The 27350-nt window shown below is 39.7% G+C and overlaps 1 protein-coding gene across 1 annotated transcript in view; it reads left to right on the top strand.

Moving 5' to 3' along the window:
* Positions 1 to 27350, top strand: part of TDRD7 (tudor domain containing 7) — an 85250-nt gene that overhangs the window by 20795 nt on the left and 37105 nt on the right. The window contains exons 3-7 of the mRNA XM_077139929.1: positions 1723 to 1864; positions 2831 to 3044; positions 16903 to 16976; positions 19143 to 19360; positions 26347 to 26939. Coding sequence (XP_076996044.1) covers positions 1723 to 1864; positions 2831 to 3044; positions 16903 to 16976; positions 19143 to 19360; positions 26347 to 26939 — 1241 coding nt within the window. The remainder of the gene's footprint in view (positions 1 to 1722; positions 1865 to 2830; positions 3045 to 16902; positions 16977 to 19142; positions 19361 to 26346; positions 26940 to 27350) is intronic.

Below are 27350 nucleotides of genomic sequence, written 5' to 3' on the forward strand. Positions count from 1 at the left end.
TTATTGCATATACCCTGTGGCCCAGCAGTGTCCCTTCTGGCCACCCACCTGATGAACAGTAGGCTCAAATATGGACAAGCCACCAACCACCCAGAAGATAAGCAAAACCACCACCACCACCCAGGGATCTGTGCTTCAGGGTGTTTTCTTTGTGCGTAAATACAAAGACTCGGTCTGCTAATGGTGGTTTCTCTGTTGGGTGGAGGATGGAGGAGGGAAAAAGATAGCCAGGATTGGGCATAGGTCACAGGGCAGGCCAGCCTTATTGTAGGAGAAGGTGTACAGCGTCATTGATGAAATACGATATTAATAGTAAAACTTACTCTAGCCTCTGAGCCTCTCCTTCACTGACTCTTCTCCCAGATGGAGCCAAGTGTTCCTCTCTGTCTACTTGGCACCTTATGATACACCTGTTGTATAAGGCTCACCATAGTGCTTTTTTTTTGGCATGGGCAGGCACCGGGAATCACACCCGGGTCTCTGGCATGGCAGGCGAGAACTCTGCCACTGAGCCACTGTTGCACCGCCCTCACCACAGTGCTTTATGTTCTCTTTCTGCTTATCTTTTTCCCTCATAAGTTCCTTGAAGATGAAGGACTGGTTTTCTCCCCTAATAGTTGATACTTAATAAATATGTGTTGAATGTATGAATGATTGAGGGTTTGAATCACTGAATTAGTAATGCTTCACGTACTTACTGTACTATAATTTACTTAACTCTTGTGCCCCTATTTTGGACATTTTAAATGTTTGCAGGTTTGACTATTTAAATAGCTTCCCATGACATATATTTCAGCATGTAACTGTTTTATCTCTTTTTGAATTATATTCTTGGAATAGATTTTCAGTAATAGCAATATTGAGTCAAGGAGTAAGAACTTTCTTTTGGCTTGTGGTGTAAAGCCTCACAGCTTTCCTGTTCTTGAAAGTTCTGTTTTCAATATTCTATATATCACACCAATTAAAAAATAAAAACAAATCATTTCCCAAACCGTGCACCCCCCTCAAAAAAACCCAAAAACAAAAAACCCTGGGGCCTCTGATTACCCTGCCTTACCCTCACATCCTCCAAGGACTCCTGTGCTCCACTGGAGACCCCAGACTCCACTCTGTTTTACTACTAAGAATACTGTGATCTGGGGACTGAACTGATTTGTCCCATATCACCCTGCTACCTCAGTCCAGGGGCGAGGCTGTAGTCTTGGGGCAGTAATGGAACCCAGTGGTTACGGGTGCAGACTGTGGAGTCAGAGAGAGCCTGGATGTGGGCTGGGAAAAGTTGCTTAACTTTCCTGAGCCTCAGCTTTCCCATATGTAAAATGGAAATAAAATACATCTCCAAGATGATATGAGATAATGTGTGCAAATGACTTGTTTTGTGTTCAATAAGTGGTAGACATTATCATTCTCAAAATGAAAAACCACTTTGTTCTGGTTCATTTGTTAATCTCGTAGTACCTGGCAGGTTGTAGATGCTCACAAATACCTGTACAGAGAACCAATGCAGTTTTCATTTTGAAGAAAGGAGATTAGCAAGTGTATTAGACTAAGCTTAATTCCCCTGGTAGATGATATAATTTTCTCTAGTGTTCAGGGAGTGAGAGGGTGCAAACCAGCACCCGGCTTGATTGGCGCGTGAATGCTCACTGAGGTCCATTTTGTAGAACTGGCCTCCTGGTGACACTGGATCTGAGAAATGTTTCTATCACCTGCTTCTCGCAGATTACCTGCTATGCTGTGGCCTGCACAGAAACTGCAAGAATTGCCCAGCTTGTGGCCCGTCAGAGGAGTTCTAAAAGAAAAACAGGGCGGCAAGTTAATTGTCAGATGAGAGTGAAGAAAACCATGCCGTTGTTCCTAGAAGGTAAGGGCTGCTGTGTGCTGGGATGTCCGGGCCTGTCAGTAAACGTTATGGGGAATGATGGAAATGGTGCTTGTAAATTCACCGTAAACACCTTCTATGTGTTAACATTCGTACGTCCAGGGAAATATCCTGCAGCTAGGATTTCCATTTGCCATTATGAAGTGAGCATAAGGAATGTGATTTACTGAATAGATACACAGGGTGAAAAAACTCAGAGCAGATTGTAATGAGGCTTGCTATAGCAAATCGTGATTTTATACTTTTAGATTATTCGGTGGAAACCCTCATCCAGAATGTTGGCCAGACCAAGAACTTGTTTATTTAATGTCTTATTTAGCAAATTGTGCATTTTAATATAAAACCTCTACTTTCAGAATATGAATTACGTGGTGCACATTAGTGTTACAGCTCAGCCTGTGATGTCTGGACACTCACCTCAAGGAGCTTATAGTCAATTCTAACACTATAAATTCTCAAAAATAGTTTAAGAATAATCCAAAATAGTCAGTGACCAAGTGGCACAGGGTTGTTTTAGGCAAGGAGGTGGTCACTGAGGATGGCAGCGAAGGTTTGGTGGCCAGGTGTGACTTGAGCGTAGACCTCAAAAGCTGGGCAGACTCCGGATTGTTGCAGGAGAGATGGGAGGGCTGAAGCGTAGCCGAGGCTGCGGGCTTAGGGGAGGGTGAGGCGCTGCTGCTTAGTAGGGGGGCGGGTTGCTGCTGCTTAGTAGGGGGGCGGGTTGCGGCTGGGCTAGTGAAGCCAGGTCCTGGAAGCACCGTGTCCATCTGCTAACTACTCACCAACGTGCCTTTCCTGGCCAGCCAGCCTCTAGCGGCTGCCCCCTCACATTCCTGCAAGCTTTTCTGAGAATAGAGACCTTCTGGAAACATCTGCCCAGGGGAGGAACATAAGGAAACAAGGGTGTGGGGCAGCTGATTAATCCCATGTGTATGCCTGACTTCATAGGAAAACCCAAAGCAACCCTCAGACAACCAGGATTTTCTTCAGAGTTTTCTATCAGCAAAAAGCCTACTCTGACACTATTGAGAGATAAAGGAAGCTCCCTTGGAATCAAATCTGATGCTGAAATGCCACCTTATGCACTACACACAGCTCTCAGAAGTGAAGTATTCAAAGACGCTCCAGGGCAGAGACTTGTGACAATGCCTGCCAGCAACAGGTACTGGGGCTTCCTCTGGCTAAAAGGAGGTATTTGGTGGACCTGGGATAATGTTTCAAATATGTGTTCAGGGAGAAAGAAATGCTTTCTGTCCTGTCTCCCCTACATTCACATGCAGTAGCGAAATGCATCAGTACCAGTAGCTCAACTTCCCTGGATGCCTGAATGTCATTCTTTAAATGTATTTTCATTGTGTCCTTTCTCTACATTGTTGGTAATATTTCCTTGTTAAATTCATGTTAAAAAAGCTCTCACAGGTTCTAAGTTGCTATTTCAGCATAACTTACAACTTTTTCTGAAAACCGTTTCTTATGGTTAGTGTTGTAAGTTTTAAGTAAAATCTGATGGAGTTCCCCACTCCATTGTGCCCCAGCCGCCCCATCTGTAATTGTAGAGTGGCACCGTATAGCTACACAGTACTGGCATCACAGTACTGGACTGTGGGTAGAAGACAACCTAAGTGCCTTAGTTTGGATGCTGGCATTCCCTAGCCAGGTACAATAAATTTAATTCTGTCATCTGTTGGGGCTGTGGTTTCTTCATTTGTCCAACGCAAATGTTAAACTAAACGGTCCCCACGTTCTTTTCTAAATTTTAGATTGTATAAGGTAGATCACGAGTTGGCAAACTACAGCCATGGTCCAAATCCGGCCCACCCCCTGTTTCTGTAAATTAAATTTTATTGGAATAGCCACACCCTTTTGTTTACATATTGCCCTGGCTACTTTCACACTACAACAGAGGGATTAAATAATTATAACAGAGACTGGATGGTCCGCAAAGCCAAAACTATTTACTGTTTGACCCTGTACGGAAAAACTTTGCCAACCCCTGATGTACATGGATCAATACCTTGTTTTGCCATTGTGTTTGTGCCCTTTTCAAAACAAATATTTTGTGTCATAGCTCTTTAAACCAGTGTTCAGAAATTCCATTTTGTGGAAAAGGTATTTTCCCCCAGGAACCTTCCCCTCTGGTGTATTTAGGAAGAAATGAATTTTTTTTTTAGTTAAATGGAAAGAGTACACAATTTTCATATTTTTGTATTTTTGAAAAGGAATCCCAAGATATTTTTTGTAACAGTTTGCATTTAATGTTATTTATGGGTAGCTATTATAATTTTGATAAGGTATTAAATATGCATTGTTAAACCTTGACCCAAAGTACAAATAGAAACCAGTGTGTGACTGAGGTAGCACTGTCTTCTCTGGTTGTGCACCTAAATTTCAATTTATTTAATCTGTAAAATGACAGCAAGCCCAGGTGTCCTGGACAGTGGCCCAGGGTCCAGTGTCTCCTGCCCCTCATATCGTGACACTGGGTGGTCCAGGGGACGGTCTTCCATCCATGCAGGTGGCACCAGCAGGGGTGAGCAGGACCCCTGCCATCACCAAGCGGTCCAGAGAGTGGGTAACACTGTCTGCCATGCAGCCTAATGCTGCCTCACCCTCCACCTTGTAGACCCGGCCTGAGGAAGTGCATTCCAACCCCCACCCACACCTGGATGGTACCAGCAGACAGCAAGCAGGAGCCCCGGGCAGCAGCAGATGAATTAAGCCAGAATAGCCCTGCATGAGCTCTGAAAGCTAAACCATCATTGGCACCACAGCCCACAAAAATGGGACCTATATGCTAACCAAATGGGGTAACTGTTAAAATAGAATATTTAAATAGGATCCAGAGTCTCATTTATGGGCACGATACCCAGGATACGGTAAAAAATATATATATATTCGTCATACCAAGAGCCAGAGAAAACACAATTTGAATGAGAAAAGATGATCAACAGGCACCACCAACAAGATGAATCAGATGATGGAACTATCTGACAAGGATTTTAAATCATTTGTAAACATTCTTAAATGAGCAACTGAAAAGATAGAAAATTCACCAAAGAAATAGAGTATGCATAGAACAAGCAGATTAAAACTATGGTACTGAAAAATGCAATAACTGAAATCAAAACTCGCTGGATGAGCTCAATAGCAAAATGAATATGACAGAGGAAAGAGTCGGTGAACATGAAGATAGAGTGGGAGGAATTACCCAATCTGAACAAAATAAATAGAATTGAAGGAAAAAATAAAACCAGCAGAGCCTGATGGACCTTTGGGAAAATAAGAAAAGATGTAATATTCATATTATCAGAGTTGCAGAAGGAGTGAGACAAAGAATTTGAAGAAATAATGGCTGAAAACTTTTAAAATTTAACTAATGGCATAAACCTACAGAATCAGGAGGCCAAATGATCCCCTAGTAAGATGACTCCAAAGAAATCCATGCCAAGATACATCATAAGTAAACTTCTGAAAACTAAAGACAAAAAATCTTGAAAGCAATCAGAGAAAAACCTTATAAATGGGACCAGCTTTAAAGACAATGGATTTCTCCTCCGCAAGCACGGAGGCAGGAAGGGCATGGGCAGTAGGTTTCCAGTGCTGAGAGAACAAATTCTCGATCCAATAGAAATAAAGACAGAAAGTCTCAGATGAAGGAAACGTTAGGAATCCGTCACTAGCTGACTGACACTCTAACAGTGCCTGACAGTCGTCGTCTCCACAGGAAGGAGATGAGAACAGAAGATAGCCTGGGACTCCAGAAAGAACAGGACAGGTGGAAACCATTGCAAATATGACAGATTTTCCTTGTCCTCATGAGTTTCTTAAATCATATTTGTTGAGGCAGCTATTATAACACCCTCTTATGTGGTTAAATATATGTAGAGGAAGAACTTAGGTAATTATATTTATAAAGTGGGAGGGCAAAGGGACTTCAAGAGAAGTGAGGGTTCTGCACTTCAGTGAAAGCTGTAAACACACGTACCTGCAGGATGTGATGGTACCGATGTATATTGTAATGCCAAGAGCATCAGCCACTAAGAAAATCATACAAAGCAATGTGCTAAAAATAATTCTAGAAATAAATCAAAATAGAATTCTCAAAAATGTTTAAGTAACTCATAGGAACTCGAGAAAAGAAAAACAGAAGAATGATAAACAGAAATGTAAATAATGAAACGGCAGACTTAAGCCCTAGCCTAATTGCTTTAAGTATAAAAGCAGATGAAAAGACCTTCCTCATTACTAGTCACTGCAAATTGAAACCACAATGAGATATTATCACATACCTATCACAATACCTAAAACAGGAAATAGAGACAATACAAAATGCTGGCAAGGACGTAGGAGAAACTGGGTGGATCACTCATCCATTGCTGGTGGGAATGTAAAATAGTGCAGCCACTCTAGAACACAGTTTGGGTTTTCTTTAAAAAACTAAACACTCAGCTACCATATGAGCCAGCAGTTGTGCTTCTGAACATGTATCCCAGACACTGAAAAACTCAGGTTCGCCCAAAAACCTGTACGGGAATGTTCAGAGGAGCTGTGGCTTAGCCCCAAACAAATGGATGCCTTTTAATGGGCAAATGGATAAACGGTGGTGCATCAGACCATAGAATACTCCTCAGCAATATAAAGGAATAAATTATCGATATATGCAACAACTTTGATGGACCTCAAGAGAATGATGTTGAGTGAAAAAAGCCAATCTTAAAGAGTACATACTGTGTAATTCTGTTTATTACAGCATTTTTGAGGTGACAGAATTATAGGGATAGCTTACAGACAAGTGGTTGTCAAGGATTAGGGATGTGGGGGAAGACAGGGTTAGCTCTTAAAGGGATAGCAAGAGGGAACCCAGGAATCTGCACATGATGAAATTGCACAGAACTACACACACACACACACACACACACACACACACACACACGCTGGTGAAACCGGAAGGAGCAGCTCTGGATGGCGTGGTGTCAGTTAACGTGGTGTCAGTTTCCTGCTTTTGATATTGCCTCAGGCACTGATGAAGTGTACACAGGACCTCTGTGTATGTTTTTTGCAACTTTCCATGATTCTTTAATTATCTCAAAATAGACAGTTAAAAAAATAGACAGCAAGAATCATTAAATTGATATCTCTTTTAGTCTCCAGTATCTTAGAGCAGCTAGAAGTAAAAACCTAAAGTAGTGGAATCATAACCTATGTCAAACTCTGAAATATATTCTACAACTAATTGTGCTTTGAAATTTATTGCTTTTTTGTATATATGTTATTTTTCACCAAAAAAAAGAAAGGAAAAATGTCTATTGTGATTATAAAAAAATACTTAAGCCTTCTAGTCTCAAATATTCTGGGGCAGCTAGAAGGAAAAATATGAGAGGATGGTATGGTACCCCATGACAGACTCTGGGATCTGTTCTGTAACTACTTGTTGAAGAGTGCTTTGAAAACTATTGCTTTTTTATTTCTTTGTTTTGTATATAAGTTATACTATGCAATAAAAAAATTTTAAAAATAGGATACTGGTGCTGGGAGAAAACAAAAATACATCACTAGCCTTAAATATGATTTTACTTTTAAAGGTTTCTAGAACTGTATACCTAGCTGTCTTTGGCTATTAAAATGCTTTCATATGGTTTATGCTGTAGACTGTAAAACATGTATTTAAAAACATAATACAAATGGAAAGAAACCTTTTAAGAGAAATCTAATTACCACCCGATGGCAGAAGTTGTGAACAACCTTTTTAGTCTTAAAATCACAGTAGTTGGGTGGTGCAATGGTGGCTTAGTGACAGAGTTCTCACCTGCCATGCTGGAGACCCGGGTTCGATTCCTGGTGCCTGCCCATGCAAACAAACAAGCAAATATATAAATAAAAATCACAGTAGTTGGTCTTACCAAAGTAGAACAATAGCAAAAGCAGTTAAATCTGTTATGAGATGTACAGTTTTTGAGGACTGTCAAATGTTTTGAGATGCTGATAAAAGCCATGAATGATCTTCCCAGAAAAAAGCATGCATGCACATATCCATACATCTTTGTACCCTGATTCTGGAGACCTGTGGGCGCCTGGAGCCCATTCTCAAGAGCCTCTGGTTAAGAACTCATGCTGTCACTTAACAAACTGTTGTAGAAAATAGCATATTGATATTCTCCATTGTAAGTGTGACTCTGAGTTTGCCATTTGTCTCCAGTAAAATAGAAAGAAGAGTCAGGAGTTGAGGATATGCAATTAGTTCACGATTTCTCTGGTTTATGTGAGGGAACAAAGCATTTATCACTAAAATAATACAATTTGTAGATCATTAAATTTTGTTAGACTGATAAAATTACTAAATGAGGTATTTAATATGTTTGCATTTAAGGCTTAGGGTGTCTGGCTGAGGTCCCCACAGGATGAGATGCTGTACGCCCATTGGGCAGGAATCACCGGCTGTCAGCTTTAGCCAACACATGTGGAATTAAAAGGCCTCTTTCCAGCTTAAGGAAATGAATGTAAATTTATTGTCAATTTCACAGTACTATGTGAAGAAAAAAGTGCTATGTGTCTGGTATATAGAGCAAATTTGCAAAGTAAAACAATTGTCTCTAACCCAGATATAACCAATGTAAACATTTTAAACTATCTTTTGTCTTTCTTATGGGCATTTAACTTTTTGTTTGTTTTGTTTTATATCCTTGACCTTTTTCTAAACGTTTTTTATTGTTAAATATAACATATACAAAGAAAAGAGAGAAAAAGCAATGACTTTCAAAGTACACTTCAACAAGTAGCTATAGAACAGATTTCAAGAGTTTGTAATGAGTTATTTCACTATTTTAGATTTTTCCTTATAGATGCTCCAAAACACTGGAGGCTAGAAGAAAATTTTTCTTCTTTTTGTGAAAAATAACAGATATACAAAAAAGCAATAAATTTCAAAGCACATCACAACAAATAGTTGTAGGACAGATTTCAGGGTTTGGTATGGGTTACATAATTTTAGGTTTATACTTCTAGCTGCTCTAAGATACTGAAGACTATAATAAATATCAATATAATGATTCAGCTATCATATTCATTTGTTAAACCCTACCTTCTGTATATAACTCTACCATCACCTTTGATCTTTCTCCCACTCTTTAAGGGTATTTGGTCTATGCCCATTCTAAATTTTTCATTTTGGAAGGGACTGTCAATACTATAGAATAGGGGAATGGAACTGGTTGATGTTCTGGAGAGGCTGACCCCTCTGCATTTTAGAACTTACCTGGTCCAGGGACCCATCTGGAAGCTATAGGTTTCTGGAAAGTTACCCTGGTGAATGGAACCTTTGTAGAATCTTATATAATTCCCTAGATGTTCTTTAGGATTGGCAGGAATCATTTTGGTTGGGATTTGGCAAGTTAGGAGCAGAGTTTGAAGCTTGCATAAGAGTGACCTCCAGAGTAGTCTCTCAAGTCCATTTGAACTCTGAGCCACTGATACCTTATTTGTTCCACTTCTTTTCCCCTTTCCAGTCAGGATGGCATTGTTGATCCCACAGTGCCAAGGCCAGATTCATCCCTTGGGGTCATCTCCCACATTACCAGGAGGCTTTCACCCCTGGATGTCACGTCCCATGTAGTGGGGAGGGCAATGATTTCACTTGCAGAGTTGGGCTTAGAGAGAGGGAGAGTGAGGCCACATCTGAGCAACAAAAGACGTAGTAACTCTTAGGCATACCTATAGGTAGGCTGAGTTTCTCCACTACATACATAAGCTTCACAAAAACAAGTCTCAAGATCAAGGGCTTGGCCTGTTGATTTGGGTGTCCCTAATGTTTGACACAGTTTCAGGGGTTTCCCTGGTGGTAAAGTTTAACAGTTCCATATTTTTTCTCCCACCCCTCAAGGACCTTTGCCAATACTTTTTGATTATCTGCTTAATATATTCTAGGATGTGTCCAGGCATTATATTAAGCTATACAGGATTAAAGGCCTGCATTGTTATTCTGAGCTCTCTGTGTTTGGGTTGTTTAAATGATCTATCCAGACAGGTTGAGTTAGATTATGTGCCACAGAAAATTTAGGTTCTGGACAAATTAAACTTTTCTCCCTTTGGTCTCAGAGAGTAGATGAGGTTCTAAAATATGGATAATGTTTTCCTTACCCCTGTATTCTGAATTACCTTAATCCCAATCTGATCAGCTTCATTCTTAACTCTAAATACCAGGTTAAATATATATAAAACAGCCTTTCAAAATCCAGAAATAATAATTACCACTCTGGCTAAATGTGACTGCTGTAAGAGCTTACAATCTAGGCCCCTGTTTTCTTACAAGTATTTTCTAAATGACCATACAATAATTACTCTTTTGTTTCTGTTTTATTTTACCTCACAAATGTCCCACAGGTTCATTCACAACTTTGCATGCCTCACAACTTCTTTCTTTTTGTAGCAGCACAATGTTCGATCATATGTATACACCATCATTTGCCAGTCTACTTCTCGGTCAGAACATCCTTCACCCACCTCCATCATGTGTAACATCCGAGATCAACAATCCATCGATACTCTCAATTTTAGATAATTTCATTATTCCCAGGAGAAAGATAAGCAATAAACACACCCTCACCAAATACAAATTCTAACCTCCCTTTAACTCTTGTCCCTCCCCCAATTACATACCCCTGGTGTTGCTGTGGTACTGTGGATGTTTTCCTGTTAAACATAGCCCATAGCATGCAATAGCTTTTATACCCTGAACTTTATACCCCGAACTTATACACTCTTTGTACGCGATTCATACCTTTGCAATATTTCATGTAAGAACTTATTTGTATTTGTAGTATTAATCGGTGGGATACATGGGGTCTATACAACCCCTTTCAGTCATGTTCACCTTCAGTATGGTAATTACTTATAGACCCAGTAGAGAACCACCTTTGCTTCTATGTATTCCCTTACATTTGAGTTCAACCTCATTAGCTAACTGTTCACCCATCTCAGGCTTCTTTGTATCTCTAGATCCCCCATATTCTGTATTATGTGCCTATGATTTTACCTTTACCATGGTCATAGAAGTGGAGTCATACAGTATCTATCCTTTTGTGTCTGGCTTATTTCACTCAGCATTATTTCCTCAAGGTTCATCCATCTTGTCATGTGCTTCACGATGCCATTTCATCTTAGTGCTGCGTGATGTTCTATTGTATGTATATACCACATTTTGTTAATCCTCTCGTCTGTTGATGGGCACTTGGATTGTTTCCATCTTTTGGCGATTGTGAATGATGCTGCTATGAATATTGGTGTGCAAAATCTCTGTTTGTGTCACTGCTTTCAGCTCTTCTGGGTATATACCAAGTAGTGCTATTGCCGGATCATAGAGCAACTCAATATTTAGTTTCCTAAGGAACCAGCAAACTGTTTTCCATAGTGGCTGTACCATTATACATTCCCACTAGCAGCACATAAGTGTTCCAGTTTCTCCACATATAGTTTCCTTTTTGTTTAATAGCAGCCATGCTTATTGGTGATATTTCATGTGGTCTTGATCTGCATTTCCCTTATAGCCAATGAAAATGAGCATCTCGTCATGTGCTTTTGAGCCATCTGTGTTTGCTCTTCAGAAAAATGCCTATTCATGTCTTTAGCCCATTTTATAATTGAGTTGTTTGTTCTTTTGTTGTTGAGTTGTATGATTTTCTTATGTATACAGTATATATCACCTTTATCTGATGTGTGATTTTCAAATATTTTCTCCCATTGAGTTGGCTCCTCTTCACCTTTTTGACAGTCTTTTGAGGAGCAGAAGCATTTGATTTTTTTTTTGAACCCAGATCTCCGGCATGGCAGGAGAGAATTCTGCCACTGAGCCACTGGGACACTGCCCAAAATCATTCGACTTTGAGGAGTTACCATTTATCTGTTTTTCCTTTTGTTGCTTGTGCTTTGGGTGTAAAGTTTAGGAAGCTACCTCCTATTACTAGATCATGAAGATGTTTCCCTACATTTTCTTCTAGGAGCTTTATGGTACTGATTCTTATATTTAGGTGTTTAGTTTTTGAATAGGGTGTAAGGTAAGGGTCCTCTTTCATTCTCCCATGCCTATTTATTGAAAAGACTATTTTGTCCCAGTTCAGTGGATTTGGGGACCTTGTGGAAGATCAGTTGACCATAGATTTGGTGGTCTGTTTCTGCACCCACGATTCGATTCCATTGGTCAATGCATCTGTCTTTTTGCCAGTACCATGCTGTTTTGACCGTATATCAAGTTTTAAAATCAGCAAGTGTTAATCCTCCCACTTTGTTCTTCTTTTTTGGGATGCTTTTAGCTACTCAGGATCTTTTTCACCTCCAGAAGAATTTGGTAACTAGCTTTTCCAAGTCTTCAAAGTAGATTGTGGAAATTTTGATTGATAGTGTTGACTCTGTAGATCAGTTTGGGTAGAATCTTAACTATATTCCTGTTCATGAGGAGGGAATGTCTTTCCACCTATTTAGACCTTCTTTGATTTCTTTTAGCAGTGTTAGGTAGTTTTCTGTGTACAAGTCCTTTACATCCCTAGTTAAGTTCATTCCTAGGTACTTGATTCTTTTAGTTGCTATTTTGAATGTTTTTTTCCCTTAATTGACTCCTCAGGTAAGTCATTGTTTGTGTATAGAAACTTTACTGATTTTTGCACATTAATTTTATATCCTGCCACCTTGCTGAATTTGTTTATTAGCTCAAGTAACTTTGTTGTAGATCTCAGGACTTCCAAGTCATCTACAAATAATGAATGTTTTAATACCTTTCTGATTTGGAAGCCTTTTATTTCTTTTTCATGCCTGATTACTCTAGGTAGAACTTCTAATACAGTGCTGAATGATAGTGGTGACAGAGGGTATTCTTGTCTCCTTCCCAATCTTAGGGGGAAAACGTTCAGTCTCTCCTCCACTGAATATGATGCTGGCTATGGTTTTTTCATATATACTCTTTATCCTATTAAGCAGTTACCTTTTGATTCCTATCTTTTGAAGTATTTTTATCAGAAAAGGATGTTGAATTTTGTCGAATGCTTTTTCAGCATCAATCAAGATGATCATGCGATTTTTTTCCTTTTCAATTTGTTAATGTGCTGTATTACATTAATTGATTTTCTTGTGTTGAGCAATACTTGCATTCCTGGTATAAACCCCACTTGATCATGGTGTAGAATTCTTTTAATGTGTTGCTGGATTCAATTTGCTAGTATTTTGTTGAGAATGTTTGTATCTGCGTTCATTTGGGAGATTGCCCTGTAGTTTTACTTTCTTATAGCATCCTTAGACAGTTTTGGTATTAAAGTGATGTTAGCTTCATAAAATGAGTTAGGTTGTGTTCCTTTTTCTTCAGTTGTTTGGATAAGCAGGATTGGTGTTAGTTCTTTTTGGAATGTTTGATAAAATTCCTCTGTGAAGCCATCTGGCCCTGGGCTTTTCTTTGTAGGAATATTTTTGATGATCAGTTGAGTCTCTTTACTTGTGATTGGTTTGTTGAGATTTTCTATTTCTTCTTGAGTCAGTGTAGCTTGTTCGTGTGTTTTCAAGAATTTGTCCATTTCATCTAAGTTGTCTAATTTGTTGGTGTATAGTTGTTCATAGTATCCTTTTATGACTGTTTAAAATTTCTTCAGGGTTTGTGGTAATGATCCCCTCTCATTTCTGATTTTGTTTATTTTCATCCTCTCTGTTTTTTTCTTTGTCAGCCTTGCTAGTGGTCCATCAATCTTAGCGATTTTCTCAAAGAACCAACTTGGTTTTATTGATTCTTATTATTGTCCTTTTGTTCTCCTATTCATTTAACTCTGCTAGTAATCTTTACTATTTCTCTTCTCTTTGCTTTGGAGTAAGTTTGCTGTTCCTTCTCAAGTTCCTCCAGGTGAGTAGTTAAGTCCTCAATTTTTGCTCTTCTATTTTAATATAGGCATTTAAGGCAATAAATTTCCCTCTCAGCATAGCCTTTGCCATATCCCATAAATTTTAATATGTTGTATTCTCATTTTTATTCATCTCCAGACAGCTACCAATTTCAGTAACAATTTCTTCTTTGACTCACTGGTTGTTTAAGAGTGCATTATTTAATCTCCATGTATTTGTGAAAGTTCTCGTTCTTTGGGTGGGTATTGATTTCTAGCTTCATTCCATTGTGATCAGAGAAAGTGCTTTGAATAATTTCGGTGTTTTTAAGTTTATAAAGAGCTGTTTTGTGCTCCAGCTTATGATCCTATCCTGGGGAATGTTTCACAAACACTAGAGAAGAATGTATATCCTGGTATTTTGTGGTATAATGACCTACATATTTCTATTAGGTCTTATACATTTATCAGATTGTTTAAGTTCTCTATTTCCTTGCTGATCCTCTATCAGGTTATTCTATTTATAGAGCACAGTGGTGTCTTGAAGTTTCATACTATTGTTGTTGAAACATTTATTGTTCCCTTCAGTTTTGCCAATGGTTGTCTCATGTACTTTGAAGTTCCTTGATTGGGAGCATAAACATTTATGATTGTTACTTCTTCTTGGTGAATTGTCCCTTTTATTAGTAAATAGTGTCTTTGTCTCTTATAATGTCTTTACATTTAAAGTCTCTTGTCTGATACTTGGTTACAGCTTGCAGCTCTTTTCCCATTCTTTCACTTTCAATCTATTTTTGTATCTTTGTGTCTAAAATGAGTCTCTTTTAAACAGCATATAACTTTTTGGTAATTACTTTTATTCTTTTTTTCTTTTTATTTATTTATTTATTTATTTTATTCTTTACTTTTATTCTTCTCCTTCTGGGAAACCAGTGATTCTTTTATTTGTACTCTGTTTTGTCCATCATTTCCCTGAAATCCAATTCAAATTTTTCCATCTTTTTTGCCATTTGCTCTTTTGTGTGTTCAAAATCAGTTGTCATGTCCTCTACTTCACTTACTTAATCTTTCTTCGCCTCTTCAGATCTGCTGTTGTGTATCTCGTGTATTTTTTATTTGGTTTACAAGCATCTTTAATCTCTGTGATATCTGCTATTTCCTATTTATTCTTTCAAATTCCTCTTTATGCTCTTCTAATGTCTTCTTCATCTCCTTTATGTCATTGGCCATCTCACTGACTTTATTTAGTAGAGCTATATGAAACACCTTTGATTAGTTGTTCCAAAGTCTGTGTCTCCTCTGGTGTGTTAATTTGGTCATTGGGCAGGGCTGTATCTGTCTGCCTCTTGATTCGCTTCATGATCTCTTGCCTTCGAGGCATGTGAATGTCTTGATAGAGTTACTTTGTAAGTTGATTTCCTTTAGTAGTCTAAAGCTTTGAGCTTGTGGGATGGATGTGGAGCAGCATGTGGGGCACAACAGTGCGGTGACAGGTTGCAGTGCAGGTATAGGCAGGAGTAGGGGATGCTACGCTGGTACCTGTGAGCTTTCTAGTCCCCTCTCCTTGTCCGTGCACTCATGAGGGCTCCGGGCTCCTGTTTGGAAAGGGCAGCGTTAGGCTGTTTGCACTAGCGGGATGGTCTCCGGTTCTCTGCATCTCAGTTCTTCAGCTTTTGCAACCAGGGCCTCCCTGTGTGATATAGAAGGCCCTCTCAGGTCCCCTACACCCTGGCGTTGCCATCCCAGTCACCTTCCTGTTCCTTCACTAGCTGTTCCTTGGAGCAGGGATGAACCTGACATATTCTATTCCTCCGTCTTCCCAGAACCTCCGTCTGCATTTAACTTTTATAAAATGTAAATTAGACCATGCTGTACATATAACCTCTCTTAAAGATACTATATTGCAAATATTTTCCACTGTCATTAAATACATTTCTGCGTTGTCATTGTAATGACAAAATAATCCATTGTCCAATTACCTGTAGTTGAATATAAATGCTTTCTACTCTTGTAGACATTTGTAGAAAATGTTCTGCAATGAGCATATTTGTAGAAAACTCCTTGCATATATTCATGACTAGTTCCTTAGAATAAACTGGGAGAAATAGAATTTCTAGTGATAAGATAAATACACTTTTAAGAAGTGAGATTAAATCTTCCCCATTTATTATTATAAATTGTTCTTTTGTTTCTTGTTATAAAATTGATTTGGGCTGCTGTCATCTTATTTTATGACATCTGTTTTTCTATGCATCCTGCAATTTCCCTTCTGCCATATGGATTGCTCCTTTGTTCCCCGTCAGGCCTCCCAGCCTGTGACCCATAGCAGTTCCTTCTCTCCCCGTAGTCTCTGGGCTGTCACTGTTTGCTCTTAGCCCTTTGCCTCCCACTAGAGCCTTCTGTGCTGGCTCAAAGCCCAGTAAAGCAAGGCTGGTGCAGGGAGAAGGAGGGCATCTCCCTATCAGTTCTGCAGAAGTAGGAGTTGGCCATATTTCTGGCATCTTCTGTTTTTACCCAGGTGCATTTACACACAAATATGCTGCTCTTGTGACTACACAGCATTTTAGACCTGAGATGAGCTGTCTTCGGTGGCCTACTATCTCATCACTTCTTTTATAATTGAAATATTAGGAGGAAGTGTGCTTTCCCTTTCTGGTCTGAAATGCAGCTTTTATCACATGTGAGAATATAATGCAGATTGAGTGTTTCTAAGCTCCCTACCATTTCGCCTATCTGTCCAACTATTTTAAGTGTTGTAACTTTAGAATGTATTTCAAAATCTCGTCATGCAAGTCCTTCATTTTTTAGTTATCTTCCAGAATGTTCCTTATTTTCAACTGTTTGTTCCTTGCATGAATTTTCTTTTTCTTTATTACTAGTCTCTTAAAGATGACTGATGGGGCTTCTGACATCCACGTCCTAAAAAATGCTTTTAAGCAGTAACTTTAAAGACTTGGTTTAAACTTAGCATTTAACATATTTTTCTCTGGGTGAATATGAACCATGAAAGATGCCAAGTTTCATTTTCATTTTTGCTGAATTGGAATATCTTAAACTGTTTTGACGTTCAGTTCCACAGAAGCTTTAAATTAAAAGTATAGTGTATAAAAGTTGGTATAGACTTTGTTGTTTGAATTTTCATTTCATCTTTTATTTTTTAATGTTATACCTTAGGTTCAGCCCAAAGACACCCCTCCCGCAGGCTTTTCAGATGCAGCTATCCAGAACCTGTCCTAAGGAAATGAATGGTATGTTTTCTAAACATTATCTTCCCAATACTTGTTGACATCTGGAGCCTCAGAGCCCCCCAGCACATTTGGGTGGGGGGCATGGCCTTTGACATTTTCTCTCTTCTCATCCTGCTTTGACGATATCTCTCCTCCCTCTCCCCTTTCCCAGTTTTTTAAAATCATGAATTGAAGTGATATAAGGAGAAAATACTACCTCCAAGGATGTCATTATTCTAACTCGAGGCCTCCTTCACCCGGTCCTCCCTCCTGGGTGTCACCTGCTGAGGCCGTGACCCTCCTTACGCTTGATTCCTGAGGTGTAGGTCTCTGAGACTCAGGAGACCCCCAGCTCTAAATTAAAGCACTGAAACGTGGAACTTGACTCCTAAGAGTTTCCAGATACTCCCCCAAATAAAAGATATCACCCTCAACCATGTGCAGTAGCCACTAAAAAATCTAAACATGAATAGAAATGACTCCTTGGATTATAAAACCCCAGCACACTCTTAGGTAAGAGAAGAGTGGGACACCTAGTGAAGGCAGAGACTGGAGGTCAGAAAGGACCACACCTCCACTGGTGGGGAGACCCCTGGCCATTGGCCTACCCCAGGAACAGACTTTTCAGATTCAGTACTTACATTTGAGGAAATTTAAATGGGATTTAAATGTTGGCTGCTCTAAGTATGATTCTTACTGAGTTGAAATTATTCTTTTCTTGGGGAAATTTGTTGAACACCATGACTTTTGTTTATCTGAATTATTTTACGTATGCATTTTCTGAAGCATGATGACTCAACAATTTGTCTGCCTTTTAAGAGGATAGACTTCTCTTGCAGAACCGAGCAGACTTGTTTCAGGAGGATCTCAAGTCCCCTGGCAGAGGTGATAGGCACAGGCATCCACACGGCCTCTCCTACTAGCTGGCCTCCTAGGTTTGTTTAACAGAAGGTAACAGATGCTTAGGTGACTCTGGTGGTCCCGCAGAGCAGGTGCATTTGCAGAACCTCCAACTGTGGGTCAGAGGCAGGCCTCTCACAAGGAAGGCTCTGGCCAGTTCTGAGAAACTCATCTTTTCTGTCATTATTTGGGAAGAATTTACATAAATTAACTAGGCCCTTAATTGGAAATATATATGGACATCTAGGCTCTTTCTGTTTGCTGAGCCAAACTCAGTTTCAGCAAGGCTGGGCCTTCATGGTAGAAAAAGCTGAGTCAGTGCTGAACTGTCCTTGGCTGCCACAGTGCCAAAACTGGCCCCTAGGTCAGATTGAACCCAGCATTAGAATAAAATAAAAACTATTGCGTCCCAGTAGAAACGCTATCTGATTAAAATAGGAATGCATTTTGCTTATAGATGGTCATTTTTAATGGATTATGATCTGTTTACCAGTGAAATTTGGAAGGAGTTTGAAATGGATGTCATAATTCTTAAAATACTGGGACTGTCAACTATAGTGAACATTCAGATTTCTGTATTTTTTCAGATGTTAACTCAGCTATTCTAAGTTTGAAATGAAAATTAAATGTAAGAGCTAGCTAAAACTTTATAAATACTCACTTTGGAAGGACAAATGATTTATGTTGGGGAAATAAAAACAAATTGTTAACAGTTCTGTGTGGACGCCCAACCTTTTATTTCAATCTGTAAGCTGAGGCTAGGATGATTATTTTAAGTGGATCAGTTTTTGAACTTCTGGATATTGCTAAATTATTTATTCTCATTATTGAAGATTGAAAATCAATCCTATCTTAAAACCTGGAGAATTTTTATCTTCTACAAAATGTTCTTCAATCTGTCTGTTAAGGCATTCATCGTACACTTTGTGGGAAATTGAAGCTTTCTTAGTTTTAGGTAAGAAATGGTTAGCTAGGCCATAAATTTCTTGATCATTTACAAAACAAGGACATCCTTTTTAAACTCTGAAGCACCCCGGTCCTCCAGGGGGGCTGGGTTCCCTCTTGATGGGAGGGGGGATGCCTGTTGACTCTGCTGGTGATGTGGGGATAAAACTTAGAACAAGGTTGTCATGGTACTGCTTTGTCTAATACTGGCTCCTTCTGAAGTCCCTTGGCCCCCACCAACCTGTAGTACATGAAGCCTGGAGACAGGTAAAGTGCAAGGGAATGGGGAGAACCTACAGTGTTAAGCATTTTGGTTAATTCTATGATTTTTTTAATTTAAAGATAATTTAAATCAGACTGTTGAAAAACCAAATGTCACGCCTCCTGCCTCTTACACTTATAAAATGGATGAGGTTCAAAACCGCATAAAGGAAATACTAAACAAGCATGACAATGGCATTTGGATATCTAAGCTTCCACATTTTTACAAAGAGTTATATAAAGAAGAACTTAATCAAGGAATTTTACAGCAGTTTGAACAGTGGCCTCATATTTGCACGGTACGTTTTCCTTACTCCTCCCTTCTCCTGCCTCTCCCAGCCTCTTGCAGATTTTGCCTTATTAGTCATATCACCTTTTCTCCAGGGAACACAAAGCACTTTACATATGTTGCCTCATTAATCTTTATCTCTAAGAATAACGAATGTGGGCTCTTATTTATAGGGAAGTATGTCAAGGTTGAGGCCTCTGAGTGTTGTCATTGCTTTTTTATTTATTTTGCTTTAAACTATTTTTAAAATGCATTTAGTATGTGATGCCATGTATACCAGTTTTAGGTGAACTGCTGCTAAGAGACCCTGAGCTTTGCTGTTTTTAAGAGCTCATTTTTTATTAGTCTCAAATTTTATATGCTTGGTTCTTGATCATTTTTAAAGAATATAAGCTGAACAAATTTTAGTTATTAAAGTCACCTGTGGCTGATTATAGAGTACCTGCTGTTTATTTCTAAATTAACATAGGATTCAGATTTTTAATTTTCAAAAACATCTTTGGAGAAAAAAATGGAGAAGTAAGCTGGATTTATCAATTTCCATTCCTCCTCCCACTTGGAAGTCTATCGAATAATAAAGTGATAGATTGGAATAGTTTATTATGGCTATTATGTCAGCCAGAAAGAGAGACAACTAGATTATTAAATCATTGTCAGTTCACTTGTAGATATTTTTTAATTGTTTTTATTTACATAGAATTTAATCAACAGCATGACTGAATTAAGTGGTGGCATTAGCAGGTACTTGGTGCTTCTAAACTTGTGTGTAAAGTTAAAAATGCATGAGGATTATGTGTGTTTTGACAGAGGGGTTTTCTTTCTTTCTCAAAATTTAAATATATATTTTGGCTCCCAAGCCTCCTGGGCAGAGCAAAAGCCACTCCCTTTTCATAAGCTCGTGGTCTTAAAGACAGCACGTATTTTGGAAAATATTTCCTTCTTTTAGATTACCACCACCCACTTGAGTCCCATGCCCACTTCCGGGCACAGATCACTCATTCATCCATTCTTCCATCCATCCCGTTTGTTAGTGCAGCATTCACCATGCACTTGCATGGCCCGGTGACTGCCACAGGTGCTGGGAGCACAGGTGATTAAGACAGCTTAAGTCTAGTAGAGGAGACAGACAGGGCAGTGTGGTGAATGTTATAAACACATGTACAGTGTGATATGGGAATGTAAGAAGTATCAAATAGTGTACTGTATCCTCAGGCTTAATGATGTGAAATACAATGTATATAGCAGTTCCCGAAGCAGGAGCAGTGAAAGGGGAAACTGAGGATTTGGAAGGATAGCCGTAATGTTTTTAAAATGGAATCCAACTTCATTTCCAGTTTTTTACCAAAAAAATGTGTGCTAAGCACATAATTGGAATAATTTTTAAATTTAATTTCAGTGGACATCTGAGTAGGGGAAAGAAATAGCAATGGGGTAAAATCAGAATAAAGAAGTTTGGAATAATTTGATTTTGTGGCTGCTCTGGACCTTGAAATGAAAAACCACCCCAGGTCTGTAATACAATGGAAAGAGTTTGGGAGTTAGATTCTGGCCTTCCCAGCTCTTAAGAGTTATAATTTTTCTCAGCATAAAAATCTTCCTCTCACTGCTCCTGTCTGCTCAAAGATGTGACTCACTCTGCCTGTCTCCTAGAGTTGTTGAGAATCGGTGAGATATATGTCAAACAGCTGCTAGTGCAGTCTCAGAGCATAGCAGGTGTTCAGGAAAAGGCGGCTGGCCATTTCCACGGAGAAGGACATCTTCAGCGGAGGCAGGCCCACATCCTCTGGTGAGCCAGGAGTGTACCTAGAAAACTCCGCAAGGAACTCATCTCAGAGAAGACCAAGGAAGAGCTAGAGACAGACGCACAAAAGTGTAGATAGATAAGAAGTGAAGCACGGTGGATAAACCTGGTCCGGGGAACTGAACTCAAGATGAGACGTGTCTCTACTGTCTTGGAGGAACAGCCCACAGCCCCCAAGGTAAGGAGAACACAAAGAGCCTGGAATGTACGGTGCAAGTAACAACTACCAGCCAGGATCATCGCAGAAACCAGAAGATTCCATTGTCTTCCTGAAGGGACATGAGAATGACTTGACGTTTATCCTATAAGTAGTGTATCTACAGGCAGCATCATTGGCAAGTATTTCCTAGAAAGAGTGTGCTGGCCTTGAAACATATAGTCTGTAAAATTGCTGATCAAAGATCATCTAGAAAGAGTTGCTCTGGGTAGATGGTTTGTGGACCCTGTTAAGTGTTAGTTTGTGTCCCCCCCAAAAGACATCTTCAGGTCCTAACCCCTGGTACCTGTAAGTATGGCATTTGGAAATGGGGTCTTTGCAGATGTAGCCAGATTAGGATGAGGTCATACAGGATTAGAGTGAGTCGTATATCCAGTGTGATCAGTGTCCTTATGAGAAGAGAGACCAGAGACCATGTGAAAGTGAAGGCAGAGATGGGAGTGATGCAGCTGCAAGCCAAGGAGCACCAAGGATGGGCCTGTGTCCTCCAGAAGCTGGTCAGGGCAAGGAAGGATCTGCTCCAAGAGCCATCAGAGGGAGCACAGGCCCCACTGGCTCCTGGACTTTGGACTTCTGGTCTCCAGAACTCTGAAAACGTACATTTCTGTTGCTTTAAACCACCCAGTTTGTGGTACTTTGCTATGGAAGCGCTAGGGAACTAATATACACCCTAATAGAAACATTTGCATTTTACCTTTACCTTTGTTTTTTTGCAGTGGTGGTGGGGGGTTGGGGTGCATGGGCTGGGAATCAAACCTGGGTCTCCCACTACCATCACCTTTGATTAAGTCTCTATGTAATGTGCCATGAATCCTTGTACTGTCTTAAACAGAATCAACTGAGAAGGTGTAACCATTGCTGAATGCATTGGCTTATCCTCACTAGCACCCAAAACTCTGCTACCAAGGTAGCTAGCTGCACATGGAGGTAGCACAGGATGTTGAGTTGGATGGTTCCGCCTGTCTCATTGTGTACCTGTGGCATGGTGTCTGTGCCCATCTACTGTCCTTACAGGGTCACATCTGTACCAATGATTTTGTCTTTACTGTGGCCCAGTGATGCCAGTGGGGGCCATTTCTTTATGTCTTTCGCATTTGTCTAACTTTTCCAGCATTTCTGAGCTTTAGCACAAAAAAGCTAACCTCTTAAGGAGGCCATCAACCAGTCCATCTGTCTTTCTGTGAACTGAATGATCACAGGTTACAAGCTTCTGGTCAGTCACTCTTCACTGGCTTCATTGATGCTAGGTAACAGGGATCTGTATTCACTTCTAAGTTGTTTTTAAATTTTCTGCATTCAAAACTATTGCTAATATTTGGAGTACTGGAAAGCTGGGCCCCAGATAAACATGATTTTATTGTACTGCCTCAACTTTGTAGTAGACAATGATCATATATAATGAAGTTTAGAACTTTAAAACTTTAGCCAGAAGAAACACAGCCCAGTGGAAACAAAACTCCTACAGATGAACAGGCCTTTGGAACCCTCCTCAGTTATGGCCCTGAGTCTGGTGGAGAGCGGGAACTAGAAGCTGTAAGAGTGCGCTATTAAGAGATCCAACAGAGATGGTAAGCAGTTGGTTACCACACTAAAGAAATGATAAAAATCCATGTTTCAAATAGCTTTTGATGTAGTTTGGTCATTTGTGAAGACAAAAGAAGCTGTTCCACCTTGGAGGATGACACCAGGAGAGCAGCATCTCAGCCCTGTTGGATGCACCAGAGCAAAAGTGGATGCCATACTGCAACTTCATGACAATAGTTCCTTTCTTTTGTGGAGACTCTTGGAGGCTGAGGATGGACATAGCGGGATGTCTCGGTCCTAAGGCCATTTACCAGCTTAAGAAGAGGCAAAGACACAGTGGCAATCACAGTAGAATGCCTGGGAAAGCAAGTTTCCATTCATATGAAAAAAAAATTACATTTGTTTTAAATTACATTTTTCTACCCAAACACTATGAGTTCCATAATTTGTTCTTTTGAGTTGAGTAATTTTCCAGCATTTCTCCATACAGTGACCCACGAAGGCTGTAGCCTGGCATGCTTTCCAGATCATTAAAGCATCCACGAATGTCCACCTGGAACCATGACAAACGTCTGCATTGTCTCCAATCAAGGGTCAAGTTCAGTTCCCAAAGTCAAGCCTGTGTTTAATCTTAGTGAATGCTAATTCTGGTCTAAAGAGGCCAGATATCTGGAGAACAAAGTGGAACTGATCACATAGCCTCTTGAGAAGAAGCCATGAAAGTCTGGAGAGTGCCTACAATTCAAGGAGCTATTCATTTGGGGAGGTAAGGTGGTTATCTACCTTTAACAGTGAAATAAAAGCACCAAGGAAAGAAATTGGCCTTCAGATGACTGTCTGCTATTGTTTGGACTTTGGATAAACACAGGTTTAAACTGGTCAAAAATGTTTTTTATAGGCTGACCAGCAAAAGCTTGACTTAAATGCTGCCCTGGAAGCTTAGTGTTTCCAGGTGCTCTTCCAGCATCATTTTGGAATAAAGGCCAAAAAAATGGAAATTCGGACCCTGTCCTGGACCAACTCACTCTAAGTAGACATAAGGTCTGTAACGTCTGTTAAGAGAGCAGTTTCTATTTAGAAGAACCCATTGTGTGAGTCCAAGTTAAGCACATGGTGCAGTAACTGATCCTGACTGATTTAGGGCACAAATGGGAACCGGGAGTAGGGCAGACCAAATAAACATCGTGGAATCTTATATCCCCGGTTCCTGATTGGAAACAAAAGGACTGTAAAGCAAAAGAGTCCTTCTTGCCCTCTTTTGGGTTAAAAGGTAGCGTGTTGTTTTAATGTCCTAGGCTGCTTAAAGCAAATACCATGGAATGGTTTGGCTTGAACAATGAGAATTGATTACCTTACAGTTTGAGGCCAAGGAAATGTCCAGATCAGGGCATCATCATGGCAATGCTTTCTTCCCAAAGACTGGTTGCCGGCAATTGTGGGCTCCTCTGCCACATGGCCAGGCACATGACAGCGTCTGTTGGTCTCTTCTCTTCCAGGTTTTGTTGCTTTCAGCTTGTGGCTTCTGTGGCTTCCTCTCTCTCTCTAATCATTCCACTTATAAAGTGCTCCAGTAAAAGAATTAAGTCTTATCCTGAATGAGGTGGGTCATACCTTAACTGAAGTAGCCTCATCAAAAGATCCTACTTAGAATGGATCCACACTCTCAGGAAGGAATTATCTTAGTTTTTCTGGGGTACATAAACTTCAAGCCACACACATAAACCATTGGGGCATGGAACCCGTGAGAGCCAATTTAGACAAATAAGACTGAGCATTCTTAGACAAATAAGACCAAAACTAGACTCTACCTTCTCCTTCAGGGAAGGTGCCATAAATGTTGAGAAAAGGCTGGTAGGTGAAAACTGAAGAAGGGTTTTCAGTTGGACCCTGCAGGCCCTGTGAGCTTTGAAGTTGAAGGACTGCCATATCTAAATCTAAAATTGCATTAATAGGGACTCTATAACAAACAAATCACTCACATAGAATTCTGTTTTCTTTTTCCCTTTAATTCAAAAGTATGTTTCTCAAACATATTGAATTTTATTGGTGAAAACTGTCATTTGATGATTCCAGATTTAAAAACATGGCTCTCCAGAGAGAGACCAACCATCAGGAACAGAATGAGGTCTGCTCCATATATTTGTGGCACTATGGGTTAAAATTAGGAACCATAATTAATAAATTGTGCAAATCATAAAATGTGCCCACCTAGAGCACTTCAAAACGCCAGGAGCTGTACACCTCTGATGATAGGGTAAACCTGCAGATGGGATTACAGCTGCTCTCACTGATGCTTGGAGGTTTTTAGGCATGGAACTTTACCCTAGTCCTCCTCTCTTCTCAAGCACACACTAGCAGAAGCATATGGGGTGGGGGGAGCTGATATTTCATAATTATGGATATAGGTATATTGGCATTGACTCGTCTCATGTATCATCCAAAATATATAGTCAGACTAAAATATATATATATTTTAATAGGAAATTGACCATACCTTTTGACTTATTAAAGTTCTGTCGTGAAGCAAAATTATACCTTCTTTCGTCTACTTCCATATTTATGTTCTCTCGTCCAAAGCATGGTCTGGAGAGTGAAATCACAAAGTCAGTGATGATCCAGGCGAATTAAGAAAAAAACAAAAAGCAGGTGAGAAGCTAGATTTGGCTTGTAAGCTACAGTTTGCTGACTGACTCCTGACCTAGGAATAAAAAGACGTAGAGCGTGGAGGAAATGGTGTCGTACATCACTTTCTCCTCTGTAACGAGATGTCATCAAGCCTCACCTTTTGGGAATGTTAACGCAAATAATATTAGACATCGGATGATATACAAAGGCCAGGTATTTTTTATTCTTATTCATTGAAGAGGCAATAGTTTCAGCCAACTTCCTACTGTGGTGCGTGGTTTGTTTGTTTTAAAGAAAAAAACAAAACTCTGGAGCTTCTTCTAAATTATGAAGAGCTGAGGGTTTTCTCAGAATATTGCAGGAAGAAGAGAGATGTCACTCCCATTCATTCTAAATGTTTCCTTGCTTTCTTTCTGATTAGTTTATTCCTACCAGTTCGAGTCCTTTTGCCAGCTTTGTTTCACCTTGTATGCAGTCAGTTTTGTGAGCTGCTGCTTTGGACTTGGCAGAGAGATGATGTGAAAGGTGTAGTGTAAAAGGCAGAGGCACTTGTGATTTCCTAGGGCTATTGGAGGCTAGATGCCTCAGAAGTGAAATTCTCTTACACTGAGTATTTTATTACACCGTTTATTTCTGAAATGTAGCTCATGGTGTTATTTGCAGGTGGAAGCAATGCATTAAAATCTTAGTAATTGAGAATAGTACACTGTATACTTTTGCGTTCTCTTGATTCATTTGAAAACAGAGTTGCCCTCAAATGTAAAATGCATTCATGTGCTTTCACATTTCCATTGAAACATCTGTCATTTGCTCTATTTAAAAACTTTAGGTGGAAAAGCCTTGCAGTGGTGGTCAAGATTTACTTCTTTACCCAGCTAAGAGAAAGCAGCTTTGGAAAAGTGAACTGGACAATGAAAAAATGCATCCACCCCCGCTGTCTCCTCCAAAACAAGCTCCGACACTAAAGGAGTGCCCAGCGGTCTTGCCAGGAGACTTTAAAGAGAAGGTTGCAGAGCTGCTCCTGAAATACTCTAGCGGTCTTTGGGCTAGTGCACTCCCAAATGCATTTGAGGATATGTTCAAAGTGAAATTCCCCGAGGATACCTTGAAAAATCTCGCTTCGCTTTCTGATGTCTGCACCATAGACTACATTTCTGGAAATCCCCAGAAGGCCATTCTCTATACTAAACTTCCACTGCCATCTGACAAAAAAAAAATCCTAAATGATGCAGGGCAAGCCCATGGCGATTATGATATCAAGTCTATGATTGAACAAGAATATTTGCAGATAGAAGAAAACATTGCTGAAAGCGCTGATCTCTTCATGGAGAATGTAACAGTCCCTCCACTCACCATTCCGACCGAGGCGTCCCCTTCTGTTTTGGTGGTTGAACTGAGCAACACAAATGAAGTGGTTATCAGGCAAGTTTTACTTTCAAAATCTTTTGGATGCTTGGGTACAGTTGTCAGTTCATTATTCCTCAGACGAGTGCTGGGGGCAGAAGAAAGAATAGAATAGTCTTAGCTTAGTCAATTTAGTTATATAAAGTATAGTAATATATTGTGTGGTCCTAATGTCTGTTAAATGTTCAAAACGTGCAACTATTCTTGGGGAAAAAGATGATTACCAACAGTTTTGAAAATTGGAATGAAGACATGGTTTAAACTTGAAAATGTCTACAGGTTAATGACAGTTACGTATGTCAGAAGCAATACCTAGTCTGTAGAAAAAGCAGGTTCTGCGTGCATTAGGTAAAATTGTTTCATGTGGGCTGGTGTAGCATTTCCTGAAAATCGAAATAAATAAGTGTCACCTTCCTAGTATAAGCGTCA

The sequence above is a fragment of the Tamandua tetradactyla genome, chromosome 2, assembly GCF_023851605.1.
Source record: "Tamandua tetradactyla isolate mTamTet1 chromosome 2, mTamTet1.pri, whole genome shotgun sequence".
NCBI lineage: Eukaryota > Metazoa > Chordata > Mammalia > Pilosa > Myrmecophagidae > Tamandua > Tamandua tetradactyla.